Below are 15,000 nucleotides of genomic sequence, written 5' to 3' on the forward strand. Positions count from 1 at the left end.
GACTGAAAATAAGTTCCACTGGAAGTTTTAACCCAGCGATAATGGAGCTGAGAGAGAAAGCACGCAGGGCATTCTACGCATTCTATTTCCTACCAGAATTTGGCCCATTTGGACAAAAACCCAGTTGAAATCCTGCATCTAGAGTTCTGTAAAAGCATCCTACAGGTGCACAGAAAAACCACCACCAACGCCTGCACAGCTGAATTAGGCCAATTCCCATTATTTTTAATACATTCTGTGTGTGTATGTATATATACACATATATTTATACTTATATTGTTTGTTCCGTTTAACCTGCTTGTTTAACTTATTTTAGAGAATGTGTGACATGCACCTACAACACCAAAACAAATTCCTTGTATGTGTAAAAAACGTACTTGGCAATAAAGCTTTTCTGATTCTGATTCTAATTATTCATCAAAATTCAAAAAACGTGCAATCAAATATTGGCTACATCTAAAAAACAGTGACCCCCCCACTCCTATCAGCAGAAAGCCCTGCAATACCAAGAGCTGAGCAAAGAGAAGAGTCCCCTCACTCAGCTGGTCCTGCTCAGTTCACTTCCTGACCCAGTTCTGCCTCAGGACCAGTCTGGGAACCAACCAATCAGAGTTAACCAAATTATAACAACAGAAACTAAACTACATCACCAACTGGAACACACAAAACAAACGCACAAAGCAAAATGCAGAGCTATCTGTCCCTAAAGAGAGAGGACAGAGCTATCTGTCTCTAAAGACAGAGGACAGAGCTATCTGTCTCTAAAGAGAGAGGACAGAGCTATCTGTCTCTAAAGAGAGAGGACAGAGCTATCTGTCTCTAAAGAGAGAGGACAGTGTGGCAGACTACCTGACCACAGTTACTGATATCAAACTAAGAACTACACTGACCAAGTACACACACACACACACACACACACACACACACACACACACACACACACACACACACACACACACACACACACACACACACACGCTGTACTGTAATATTCTTGATTTTATGTTGTTGCTGATATCCATCAGTTTTGATCTTATTGTTACATTTTGTTGACATGATGAATGTTAACCTTATGCTCTATTGTCTGCATCCTACTGTACAACTGGATGTAAATGTGTTAAATGTTTCCCTGTTTATGTGCTTTAGCAATACTGTGTGTCAATATGGTCATGCTAATAAAGCCTCTTTGAATTTGAATTTGAGAGAGAGACAGCGAGAGCTCAGCTCGAGGCTGTGTAATAAATCTCATGAATAAAAGTGAAAGTTGTTTACATTCTCTCTCTGAGAGAGGAACTAAACACCAGATGGTATTTATGAATGTGTGTGTGTCTCCTCCCGCCTGAGAGGTAGAGATGGAGGAATCCGTTTGATTAACGTTCAGAACACTGCAGGAACATCACAGCTCATTTGAATAGAAAACGGAGGAACACATGTAAATATTTCAGCTTGTTATTTCATGACAACTGCTAATGAACATTGGATATTAACAGACTCATGTGTTCGTCATTATCACAGCCTTTCACACAACTATCAAATATATACATGGATCAACTCTGTCTCAAGGCTGATTTATGCTTGTACACGCACGCACGCACGCACGCAGACAGACAGACAGGCAGACAAACACACACACATGCACGCACGCACGCAGACAGACAGACAGGCAGACAAACACACACACACGCACGCACGCACGCAGACAGACAGACAGGCAGACAAACACACGCACGCACGCACGCATGCACGCAGACAGACAGGCAGACAAACACACACACACACACGCACGCAGACAGACAGACAGACAAACACACACGCACGCACGCAGACAGACAGACAGACAGACAGACAAACACACACACGCACGCACGCACGCACGCACGCAGACAGACAGACAGACAAACACACACGCACGCACGCAGACAGACAGACAGATACACACACACACACACACACACACACACACACACACACACACACACACACACACACACGCACGCACACACACATTTAAACATTTAAATAACCCAACTAAGTTTTGGAAAACCATTAAGTCGTTGTCCCCTACTCTAACCCTAATCATCAAGTGGTTTCCCGAACCAATTAACAATAAAGGCAAATAACTGATAGAACTGAGATGGTAAATTGCTTCAACAAGCATTTTGTGTCAGCTGGATCTATATTCAATGGATCTTCTGATCAACATCTTTTGAATGTATCTTACTCAATGGGAGATTATAGTCCTGGATTCACTTTTACGCCTATTACGACTCATGAGGTCTTAATGACCCGGAAAAAATTGGATTCTCGTAAATCTGCAGGGCCTGATGAGATTGAAGGTATATTTTTAAAATTTGCAGCAGAAATCATTGCTGACCCTTTGACATGTATTTTAAATGTATCTCTGGAACAGAATATTGTTCCTGAAGATTGGAAATCTGCTCTGGTTCTACCAATGCTGAAAGGTGGTGACCCTTCTAATTTGGATAATTACCGTCTAATATCTAAATTGTCAGTGATAGCTAAGATTTTGGACTCTATCGTCAGTGAGCAATTAAAACAGTTTCTGGTTAGTAATAATAATATTCTATCTGTCTTTCAATCTGACTTTAGAAAAAATCATAGTACTGCCACCGCCACTATGAAAGTACTTAATGATATAATTAGTGCTTTAGATGATCGTAAATCATGTGCTGCGTTATTTATTGATTTAACAAAAGCCTTTGATACAGTCAACCATGTTATCTTATTATCACGGTTGGCATGCATTGGCCTCTCGGATGCTGCTATTGCTTGGGTCAGTAGCTATTTAAATAACAGATGTCAATGTGTACTTCTAAATGACTACATGTTTGAGAAACTTACTGTTAACTCTGGTGTGCCACAGGGCTCTATTTTGGGGCCCTTGCTTTTTACAATATATATTAATAACCTCAGTGAAAATGTTATGAATGCCAATATACACATGTATGCTGATGATACCATTATCTACTGTTCTGCAAAATCACCTGCTGAGACAATTTTAAAGCTACAAAAAGCATTTGAAAATATTCAGCTCAATTTACATGCATTAAAGCTAGTTCTTAATGATAGGAAAACTAAATATATGTTTTTTAACACAACCCGTAAGCATGGACCTTTCCTGCCTCATCTCCACACATTACAGGGCAGGCCAATAGAACTAGTTCCCTCGTACAAATACCTGGGATTTATATTGGAGAAAGACATGTCTTTTAAATTGTATATTGAGCAGTTAATCACTAAATCAAAATTAAAGTTGGGCTTTTACTTCAGAAACAGTTCCTGCTTCACACAGAAAGTCAAGAAAAAGTTGGTTGAATCTACCTTCTTGCCAGTTTTAGACTATGGAGATGTGTTTTACAGACACTCCACAACGTCCCTGTTGAAATCTTTGGATTCTGTGTATCATTCAGCACTGGGATTTATAACCCATGCTAAGTACTCTACCCATCACTGTGTATTATATGAAATGGTAGGTTGGCCCTCACTCAACACAAGAAGGCTCAAACATTGGTTGACCTTTGTGGACAAATCAATAACTGGACATACTCCATATTTAACTACACTCTTAACATCTAGTAGATCTGAACATAATCTAATATCAAGTAGATACATAATGGATGAGGTTCAACAAACTAAAACAGAGTTTGGAAAAACTGCTTTTTGTTACAGTGCTCCAACTTCATGGAATGAGTTACAGAATCAGCTAAAGCTGCAGGTTTTTAATTTCACATACTGAAGCCTACATCAAATATATCAACATGTTTGCGCTTGTTTTTTTTTAAAATGTGATTTTCTGTTTTTATTTCTTATGTATTATTGCTGTCCATCCCTGTCTGTCTGTTATTTGTTGTATGTTAAAGTGTATTTTTATGTGCTGCCTTCTTGGCCAGGGCTCACTTGTAAAAGACATTTTAATCTCAGTGTGATTTTTTCCCTGGTAAAATAAAATAAAAATAAAAACACACACGCACACACACACACACACACACACACACACACAGACAGACAGACAGACAGACAGACAGACAGCGACAGACAGCAGACAGCAGACAGACAGCGACAGACAGACGACGACAGACAGACACACACACACACACACACACACACAGCAGACAGACAGACAGACAGACAGACAGACAGACACACACACACACACACACACACACACACACACACACACACACACACACACACACACACACACACACACACACACACACACACACGACACACACACACACACACACACACACACACACACACACACACACACACACACACACACACACACACACACAGGGAGCTTTAATCCCATCCACTGAGATATTTGGCGTTCTGGGTCGGAACCTTTGGCAGCATTTTCTGCAGATTTTAAACAAATAAAACTCAAACTCAGAATGTTGACACATCTCCACCCCGAGCAGGAAAACTAAATTCTGCAGATTTTTATTCTGCATCACCACTGAAAACTGTAAAAACATCATCTGCAGATTCTGTTTGGGTCTGTTGATAAAAACACACGTTATAAATATGATATAATTACACAACATGTGTGTGTTTACCTGGACAGGAAGTGCCCCCCGGGCGGCAGGGTGTCGTGGCAGTGCAGTGTGTTCTGACTCAGCGCCAGGTCCGGTCTGACGCTGGCTGCGGCGCCGACTGCCCGGCTGACGAGCATCAGAGCGTCTGTGACGTAGAAGTCCAGTGGCTTGCGCTCCACCTCCCCGTAGGCCAGCAGGCCGAGCGGCAGGCCGATGGCGTGCAGCCCGTCGGGCCGCAGCGGCTGGCCCAGCACCCAGTGCATCATGGGTAGCGTGAGGCCCAGGTCCTGGGCGCCGCGCAGCACCGCAGCCACGCACTGCGGCTCGGCGCCGAACAGCAGCACGGCCGCCGGGGCCGCCGGGTTCTGCCCGAAGTGGCGCAACAAGAAGTCGTGGATCTGCGTGTCGTCGTGCGCCGACTGCGTCAGGTTCAGGATGGCACGAACGCGCCAGCCAGGCCCGCCTCCGTCCCATGATGCTCTGCTGTCACCGGCGCCGTCCAGCCGCCTCAGCAGCCCGCGGGCCTCCTCCCAGCCCCGGCACAGAACCACGGTTCCCTCCAGCCAACCGGAACGCCTCAACACTGCCAGCAGGAGCGCCGACAGGGCCGAGTCTGGAACGCCCATCGCCATCTGCAGGTGGAACTGGTTCTATAGAGACAGAACCAGAACATGTCAGAACCATCTGCAGGTGGAACCGGTTCTATAGAGACAGAAACTCAGACTCATTTTTATAGTTTATTCTGCAGAATAGGGGCCGATACCGTGAGAACCCACAGAGGAAAACATAAATCAGCGCCTGTGTTCTGCAGTGGTACATTTGTAGACCAGATGTCAGTCACTGGAAGGATCGGTGAATCCTGTGTGACCATAGAGGCTTTCCTGAGTTCTGATTGGCTGCAGAGTTCTGTTATGGGGGTTTGGGGAGAGCCAATCATCTGCCTGATTTATTATCCAGAAGAGTTTAAATTTGTGTTTACATCATAGCACAGAACACACTTAGATATATGCATATATATGTAGATGTGGTTGAAAATAGAAGATTTAAATTGAAACACAAATTAACAAAGAAATACAGAAAAACAGGTTTAACACAATTAAATGATGTAATCTTCCAAATGTTGGATCATTGGGTCACATGATTCAAAACATGTCTCCACTGATTTACAGAAGTCTCCTTCTCTGTTTCTGTCTGAGGGAAAGGCTTTCTGGGCCAGAGGGCATCATGGGAGTTGTCGTTCCATTGTTTGTTTGGATGCTGTGTTCAGGGTGAAAACCTTGTACATATACACACATATATATATACACACATATATATATATATATATATATATATATATATATATATATATATATATATATATATATATATACACATATATATAGATGTGAAACCCTCAGAAAGAAAAGAAACCATCAGACGGAAGATCAAAGAGATGATTTCTCTCTGTTGTCATGGTGATGCAGGGCACGTCGCCCATCACCGTGACGATGCTCTGACAGGCAGATCTTTAAGGATTTAAAGTGTCAAACCTGGAGGAGAGAGAGAGGCTCCTGCTGCATGATGGGAACTTATCCATCTCTCTCTTTGTTTTCTTCTGTATTTAAGTTTAATTTCCTCTAACTGCACCCTGCTGCTGACAGATCAACCCTTCCTCTCCTTTCAGTCTGGTTTACTCTCTTACTACTACTACTACTACTACTACTATCTTATATTCACAACCCCTTCCTCTCCTTTCAGTCTGGTTTACTCTCTTACTACTACTACTACTACTACTACTACTACTATCTTATATTCACAACCCCTTCCTCTCCTGTCAGTCTGGTTTACTCTCTTACTACTACTACTACTACTACTATCTTATATTCACAACCCCTTCCTCTCCTGTCAGTCTGGTTTACTCTCTTACTACTACTACTACTACTACTATCTTATATTCACAACCCCTTCCTCTCCTGTCGGTCTGGTTTACTCCATCTTATGTTCATCCACAGACCAGCCAGAGCGTAGTGCATGGTAAAATATTACTTGTTTTATGTTGTTTATTTAGCGTTGTGATAGCTTTGGGAGAAAGTCTCTGAGTCTGGTGGTCTGGGTCTGGTGGTCTGAGTCTGGTGGTCTGGGTCTGGTGGTCTGGGTCTGATGGTCTGGGTCTGGTGGTCTGAGTCTGGTGGTCTGAGTCTGGTGGTCTGGGTCTGGTGGTCTGGGTCTGGTGGTCTGAGTCTCGCAGCCTCGTGATAACACGCCACATGGCTTTAGAAAGTGGCGTGTATGTTTACGTGAAGTCATGATGTCACATTGGGATGCCCCTCTTTTCGGCCAAATGTCCGTCCCCTTCCTCTTTCTTTGCTTTTGTCATTTTCTTTATTTCCCTAAACAGCTTTCTGATCAGTTGTTGATTAATTCCCTCTTCTAACTTCTTTCTTCTTTCTGTGACTTTGGGTTTATCATGTTGTTATTTATGAAATGTTCTCTCTCTGCATCGTTGTAAAGCACTTTGGGTCAACTTCTGCTGTTGTTATGATCTACAAATAAAGATGACCTGCTTTTCTCTGAGTTTATACAACACTAACGGAGGAAGATAATGAGGAAGAGGAAGCTGATGATGAAGATCGGAGGATTCTGTGTTGCATAAAATAACTTTAATCATGAACCAGTTTCTGTGTTTTTCTGCAGACTGAAGCAGGAAATGTTTCCTGAGGAGAGAATTCAACCTGCTGACTCTTTGGTTCTGTTTCTTTTCCGGGTCCCGCCTGTCCCAAGGCATGCTGGGAAATGTAGGAAACCACCGAAGGGAAGCACAACTCAGGTTTAAAGTGTTCAGTTTGGTTTTAAAACCCTGGCTCCGTATGCATTTCTCTGTTTATTCTGAGGACGTTTCTTCAGATCAACCCTGAACCACTTCTACTCTTCATCAAGAACTCTGTGTGGTTATGGATTCATCTTCTCAACACTCAGGGCCAGATGGATGTACACACACAGAGACACATGCAGACATGCAGACACACACACACACACAGAGACATACGCACACACAGACACACACACGCAGACACACGCAGACACAGACACACACGCAGACACAGACACACACACACACACACACACACACATACACGGCCAGATGTATGTTATCAGCGCCATGGCCAACCCTCAGAAAGCACACGCTGTGATACTTCAGCTCACGTCGTATTTACCAAACAGCTCATCAGGTAATCAGCACCTTTCTCCCCCCACCATACCGTAGATTGTGCTGTAGCCAAGCGGTAAGTACTGGTGCTATGATACGGCTGAGTGCAGACTGAGATATTCCCACTGCTGATGCTATGACTGTTTGAAATGATCCTGATGCCAATATTTGTAACGTAGCGAGGAGTTTAACAGCTGCTGGAATGTGAACGCTGAGTCAGAGATATGATGTCATCTTTGATTTCTTCCAGTAACTGTAATATTGCATGGCTGCTTAATCTGTAACACTTAATGATTTTGTGTTCACTCCACTGAAAAAAGTGTGATCCTTGTTTAGCTCGTCTCCTTGGCCTTGTCTTCGTCTTGCTCAGATCACTGCTGCCATTTCACCAGGAGGCATATGTCAGGAAACTCTCTTCCTGGTTTACACCTGCTTTAAGAAGCGGATAATTTTCTCCCAAAAATAGAGGCACGCTGTCATGGCGGTTTTTGTATATACCGTGGAATACATAATTAGGCGAACTTTACGCTTCCCCTCCCATCTCTTTATGGGAAACTCCCACTTTCCCCTTCACCCTCCCATGAATGCGTATGCATGACATGGAAAATTTGCTATTTTCAGTTCCCGTGACAGGCAGTCTGCTCTTTTACCTCAGTTTGGCCTGTTAGTACATACCTCGCCATGCTTTTTCCTCAGTGCGGCCTGTTTGTACATACCTCGCCATGCTTTTTCCTCAGTGCGGCCTGTTAGCACATACCTCGCCATGCTTTTTCCTCAGTGCGGCCTGTTAGTACATACCTCGCCATGCTTTTACCTCAGTGTGGCCTGTTTGTACATACATGTTTGTACATGCTTTCACGTGCACGTTGAGAAACTAATACGACTGAAGTGGGCGCAAAAGCGTTAGTACATCTGGCCCTCAGTGTTTCCTCTTTTTTTGTCAGAAAGGAGCCCACATGTTTGATACCAAGAGGGTTTAAAGATAAAGATGATGATGATGATGATGGCTGTGTGATCCTCTGACCTTCCTCTCTGTCTCTGTGACAGATTAAATATCGATCAGGGTTTTAGTTTCCTGGTCACAGCCGAGACGTTCTGATCTAACCCCCCCAGAGACTCGAAGCTCAAATTAAAAACACGCCGAGGACAAAGACCTTCAGCCTTACAAGTCAGGGCTCAGAGGAGCCGGGAAAGGGGGACAACAAAAGAAACAAAAAAGGAGACTAACAAAAGCAACAAAAACGTTGAAAAGGGCGTCAAAAAAGGAGACAAAAATGCTGAAAAACAGGACTAATACATTTTGTCTCAAGGCGCTGTCTTCGGGTTTAGAGATGTCGAAAAAGGTGACAACAAGGTAAAAAAAAGCAACAAAAAACAGCAACAACAAGGCAACAAAAACATGGAAAAAAGCAAAAGGCGGTCTCACGGCGCCAAGGAATGAGACCACGGGCCTCACAGCGGCGTATTGGGGCTCAGAGGCTCCGCTCCAGTTTCCTGCCAACAACAGGAAGTCCTGCGGAGGGTTTTATCAGCACGACACAGCAGCTCGCTGTCTTTTGTCCCGAGGACCCTCAACACTTCGGGCTGCCAACAGAAAGTCTCTCAGGAGGAGACGCCAGGAAACAGAAACCTTTACAGACAGTTTGTACTGAACACAGAGTCAGGAAACAGAAACCTTTACTGACAGTTCATACTGAACACAGAGTCAGAGCTGTAGTAACACCTTCTGGGACTCGCTCCTTCAATCAGTCTGTGGGTCTGGTATCAGTCTGGTATTCAGTCCCAGCAGTAGCCTGTGGCTCTGGTATCAGTCTGGTATTCAGTCCCAGCAGTAGCCTGTGGGTCTGATATCTAGTCCCAGCAGTAGCCTGTGGGTCTGGTATCTGGTCCCAGCAGTAACCTGTGGGTGTGGTATCTAGTCCTAGCAGTAGCCTGTGGGTCTGATATCTAGTCCCAGCAGTAGCCTGTGGGTCTGGTATCTGGTCCCAGCAGTAACCTGTGGGTGTGGTATCTAGTCCTAGCAGTAGCCTGTGGGTCTGGTATCCAGCAGTAACCTGTGGGTCTGGTATCTAGTCCCAGCAGTAGCCTGTGGGTCTGGTATCCAGCAGTAACCTTTGGGTGTTGTATCTAGTCCCAGCAGTAACCTGTGGGTGTGGTATCTAGTCCCAGCAGTAGCCTGTGGGTCTGGTATCCAGCAGTAACCTGTGGGTGTGGTATCTAGTCCCAGCAGTAGCCTGTGGGTGTGGTATCTAGTCCCAGCAGTAGCCTGTGGGTGTGGTATCCAGCAGTAGCCTGTGGGTCTGGTATCTAGTCCCAGCAGTAGCCTGTGGGTCTGGTATCTAGTCCCAGCAGTAGCCTGTGGGTCTGGTATCCAGCAGTAACCTGTGGGTGTGGTATCTAGTCCCAGCAGTAGCCTGTGGGTCTGGTATCCAGCAATAACCTGTGGGTGTGGTATCTAGTCCCAGCAGTAACCTGTGGGTGTGGTATCTAGTCCCAGCAGTAGCCTGTGGGTCTGGTATCTAGTCCCAGCAGTAGCCTGTGGGTGTGGTATCTAGTCCCAGCAGTAAACTGTGGGTCTGGTATCTAGTCCCAGCAGTAGCCTGTGGGTCTGGTATCTAGTCCCAGCAGTAGCCTGTGGGTCTGGTATCCAGCAGTAACCTGTGGGTGTGGTATCTAGTCCCAGCAGTAGCCTGTGGGTCTGGTATCCAGCAGTAGCCTGTGGGTCTGGTATCTAGTCCCAGCAGTAGCCTGTGGGTCTGGTATCTAGTCCCAGCAGTAACCTTGGCCATGTGATTGGTTGCGGCAGTGATTACCTAGATGTTGGATGTAAACAGTTGTGTGTAATGTATTCTGTGTCTGATGGGATGGATCTTTGGATCAGAGCCAGCAGGAAGCATCAATCTGTCGGCTTTTAGTGAGATGAAGAGAAATGAGGCTGAGGACAGGCTGGACATAAACTGGAGATAAACTGGAGATAAACTGGAGATAGAGAGAGTGACCGAGGAAGAGATGGAGTGACCCTGCCCGGAGGAAGCCTGGGGCACTGTCTGGGTGGCTGGAGGCATTGAACCTGAGTTGAAAATGTTCAAAGTTTCCATTGCTGAAGCTACGGCGTGGAGCTGTGGTCTTAGGGTCTTAGGTGCCTCAAGGAGCGTTAACCCACGAACACCGTGGTGGACACCGGTGGTCAGGGAAGCCGTCCGACTGAAGGAGTCTTTCCGGGATATGTTATCCCAGAGGACTCCGGAGGCAGTTGCAAGGTACCGAAGGGCCCGAAGGGCTGCAGCCTCTACTGTGAAAGAGGCAAAGCAGCGGGTGTGGGAGAAGTTCGGAAAAGACATGGAGAAGGACTCACCTATGGTCATGAAGGCTGGGTCATGACCAAAAGAACAAGATCCAGTGATAAACTGGAGATAAACTGGAGATAAACTGGTGATAAACTGGAGATAAACAGTTGATAACGTGGAGATAAAGTTTTGATAAAGTGGAGATGAACTGGTAATAAACGGGTGATAAACTGGTGATAAACTGGAGATAAACTGGAGATGAACTGGAGATGAAGTGGTGATGAACTGGTGATGAACTGGAGATGAACTTGTGATAAACTGGTGATAAACTGGTGATAAACTGGAGATGAACTGGAGATGAACTGGTGATAAACTGTTACGGCCACTAGAGGGCGCCGCCATTACTAACCTAAATATAGGTCACAATGATGCTGGAACAAACCACTTATGGGGGATAAAAACCAGAAGAAAACCGCCAAAAAATAACAAAAAGGTGGAAAAGGCACCAAAAAAGGAACAAAACCACTGGAAAAAGGGGTGTTTTTTTGGGGGAGGACAGTCCCTGGGATCTCTGCATCTTTGCTATCTTCAGATCGAGGACCACAACAATAATCTTCGTCTTCGGCTGCCTCATCATAGACATTTTTGCTAACATGAATTTCAAAACTCCGCACCAAAATTATTTATTATTTGTATTCAGAAACTCAACTGTCTGTCATGTAAACACGAAAATACAAATAAAAAATCATTCACTTCTCGTGGCTGCCTGCGCGTGCACTTTCCCCTGGCCTCATGTTACTCTATAACATAAAAAGGGGACACAAAGGTTGTATTTTTTGTGTGTGTATAAAATAACATGAAATAACAAAAGTTTAAATGCACTGAAGCTATACTTCCTAAGATTGGGTTGTGCTGGAGGCCCGGCGCTGGCATATTTCACGGAGGATTTCACTGCTGCCAGCACTCTCGGCTTTCCCATGATGAGTTTGTGCTCTAATTTTCAGGACAATTAGGGCAGGATTCGGAAATCGGGACAACTGCTTGGATTTCGGGACTGTCCCATATTTTTCGGGACGTCTGGTCACCCTATGTCAGATATACATTGAAATGTTAAACATAAATATATAAACTTTAAAAACAATCATCTTAATTGCTGCTCAAACAAAGGACGTATTGGGTCTTTTTTTGGGAGGACAGTCTCTGTTTTGCTGCCGGGGACACTGGGGCATCAACTGTCAAACGCTCTGACAGGCCTTTTATCAGAGCACTTAGAGAAATCATTCTGCAGCTTTCTGTGAAACCTAATTTAACTTTTTGGCTCAGCTGCACACAGAGCGGAGCCAAGCTGCCTCCTCTGAATCCTTCAGTCAGCTTTTCCTCTGAAACTCTGACCTCCGGTTCTGTTCTCCGCTGAGCTGAATACAGATTAAAACGACTACAGTTTATGAAGTGATCCGTTTAATGAGAGGTGATAAATGGTCTGCATCATTAACACAGTCTGGAGATTATTAACACAAGAACAAGCTCCAACCAGGCGATCTGATTGGTCAGCTGGACATTTACAACTCCAGACTGATCTCATGAAGTGGCAAATGTATTACACACCAGTTCGTATGCCATTATTGGCGTGTTATCAAGACGCATACTCGCTTCTTAGCGTGTTTATCAACGCAGTTTGGCCTCCATTGACTTACATTACCTTGAGATTGCGTGTGAATTGACGCCGTAGCGAGTAGTATGAAAGGGCGAAAATCCACGTAGGGAGGTTGGTCGAGGGGGAGGATGAGTGAAACACAGGACTTTCACCAGGAGACCGGGGATCATGTCCCGCGTGTCAGGTTTCCTAAACTCAACTGTAGCTTTCTTCTCGCGATAACACACCAACTGGTGTATGTTTACGTCCACTGTATACAGTGTAGACATACACGCAGATAGCTGAAAATGCATACAGATAACACACCACTTTAGGAAAGTGGGCATGTACGTTTATGTGAAGTCAAGATGTCATGTTGAGAACGTAGATCAGCATGAAGAAACAACGGAAAGAAGGAATGCCGTTTTATTCAGTATTAAATAAATGAATAAATACAGAAATACATAAACAAATCCGGGGACCATCACCTTATCGTGGTGGAGAGGTTTGTGTGTCCCTATGAACCTGAGGGCTGTGTTGTCAGGAGCTTTGTGCTCCTGGTAGGGTCTCCCAAGGCAAAGTGGTCTCAGGTGAGGGGCCAGACAAAGAATGGTTCAAAAACCCTATGAGTGACCGAGGTAGAGATGAAGTGACACTGCCCGAAGGAAGCCCGGGGCCCCCGTCTGGAGCCAGGCCCAGATGGAGGGCTCGTCAGCGAGCATCTGGTGGCCGGGTTTGCCACAGAGCCCGGTCGGGCACAGCCCGAAAAAGCTACGTGGCACCTATCTCTCCATCCCATGGACCCACCACCTGTGGGAGGAACCGCTGGGGTCGGGTGCGCTGCCATATGGGTGGCAGTGAAGGTCAGGGGCCTCGACGGACCAGACCTGGGCAGCAGACGCTGGCTCTGGGGACGTGGAATGTCACCTCTCTGTGGGGGAAGGAGCCGGAACTTGTGCGGGAGGTGGAGTGCTACCGGTTAGATCTGGTGGGGCTTACCTCTACGCACAGTCTCGGTTCTGGAACCATACTCCTGGATAGGGGTTGGACTCTTTTCTTCTCCGGAGTTGCCCAGGGTGTGAGGCGCCGGGCGGGTGTGGGGATACTCACAAGCCCCCGGCTGAGCGCCGCTACGTTGGAGTTTAACCCGGTGGACGAGAGGGTCGCCTCCCTAAGCCTGCGGGTTGTGGGGGGGAAAACTCTGACTGTTTGTGCATATGCACCAAACAAGAGTTCGGAGTATTCGGCCTTCTTGGAGACCTTGAGTGGAGTCCTGCATGGGGCTAGAGTGGGGGACTCCATAGTTCTGCTGGGGGACTTCAACACGCACGTGGGCAATAATGGAGACACATGGAGAGGCGTGATTGGGAGGAACGGCCTCCCTGATCTAAACCAGAGTGGTTGTTTGTTGTTGGACTTCTGTGCTAGTCATGGATTGTCTATAACGAACACCATGTTCGAACATAGGGATGCTCATAAGTGTACTTGGTACCAGAGCACCCTAGGCCAAAGGTCAATGATCGATTTTATAATCGTTTCATCTGATCTGAGGCCGTATGTTTTGGACACTCGGGTGAAGAGAGGGGCGGAGCTGTCAACCGATCACCATCTGGTGGTGAGTTGGGTCAGGGGGTGGGGACTCTGGCAGGCCTGGTAAGCCCAAACGGGTAGTGCGGGTAAATTGGGAACGTCTGGAGGAGGCCCCTGTCCGACAGACTTTCAACTAACACCTCCGGCGGAGCTTTTCGTGCATCCCTGTGGAGGCTGGGGGCATTGAACCCGAGTGGACAATGTTCAAAGTTTCCATTGCTGAAGCTGCGGTGAGGAGCTGTGGTCTTAGGGTCTTAGGTGCCTCAAGGGGCGGTAACCCACGAACACCGTGGTGGACACTGGTGGTCAGGGAAGCCATCTGACTGAAGAAAGACTCTTTCCGGGATATGTTATCCCAGAGGACTCCGGAGGCAGTTGCAAGGTACCGAAGGGCCCGAAGGGCTGGAGCCTCTACCGTGAAAGAGGCAAAGCAGCGGGTGTGGGAGAAGTTCGGAGAAGACATGGAGAAGGACTTTCGGTCGGCACCAAGGTACTTCTGGAAAACCATTCGCCACCTCAGGAGGGGGAAGCGATGAACCATCCAAGCTGTGTACAGTAAGGATGGGATGCTGTTGACCTCAACTGAGGAGGTAATAGGGCGGTGGAAGGAGCACTTTGAGGAACTCCTAAATCCGACTAATACGCCCTCTATGGTAGATTTATGATTGATTAGATATAGGGATTGTCGTCAATTTCCCTGGTGGAGGTTGCTGAGGTAGTTAAACAACTCCACAGTGG

The 15,000-nt window shown here is 46.0% G+C and overlaps 1 protein-coding gene across 1 annotated transcript in view; it reads right to left on the reverse strand.

Annotated features, from left to right (window-relative positions):
* grin3bb (glutamate receptor, ionotropic, N-methyl-D-aspartate 3Bb) overlaps positions 1-15,000 on the reverse strand; it is a 47,316-nt gene that overhangs the window by 18,258 nt on the left and 14,058 nt on the right. Inside the window, exon 2 of the mRNA XM_078244495.1 lies at positions 4,584-5,212. Within this exon, the coding sequence (XP_078100621.1) occupies positions 4,584-5,212 (629 nt within the window). The remainder of the gene's footprint in view (positions 1-4,583; positions 5,213-15,000) is intronic.

This window comes from Sander vitreus, unplaced genomic scaffold (genome assembly GCF_031162955.1).
Source record: "Sander vitreus isolate 19-12246 unplaced genomic scaffold, sanVit1 ctg249_0, whole genome shotgun sequence".
Classification (NCBI taxonomy): Eukaryota; Metazoa; Chordata; class Actinopteri; order Perciformes; family Percidae; genus Sander; species Sander vitreus.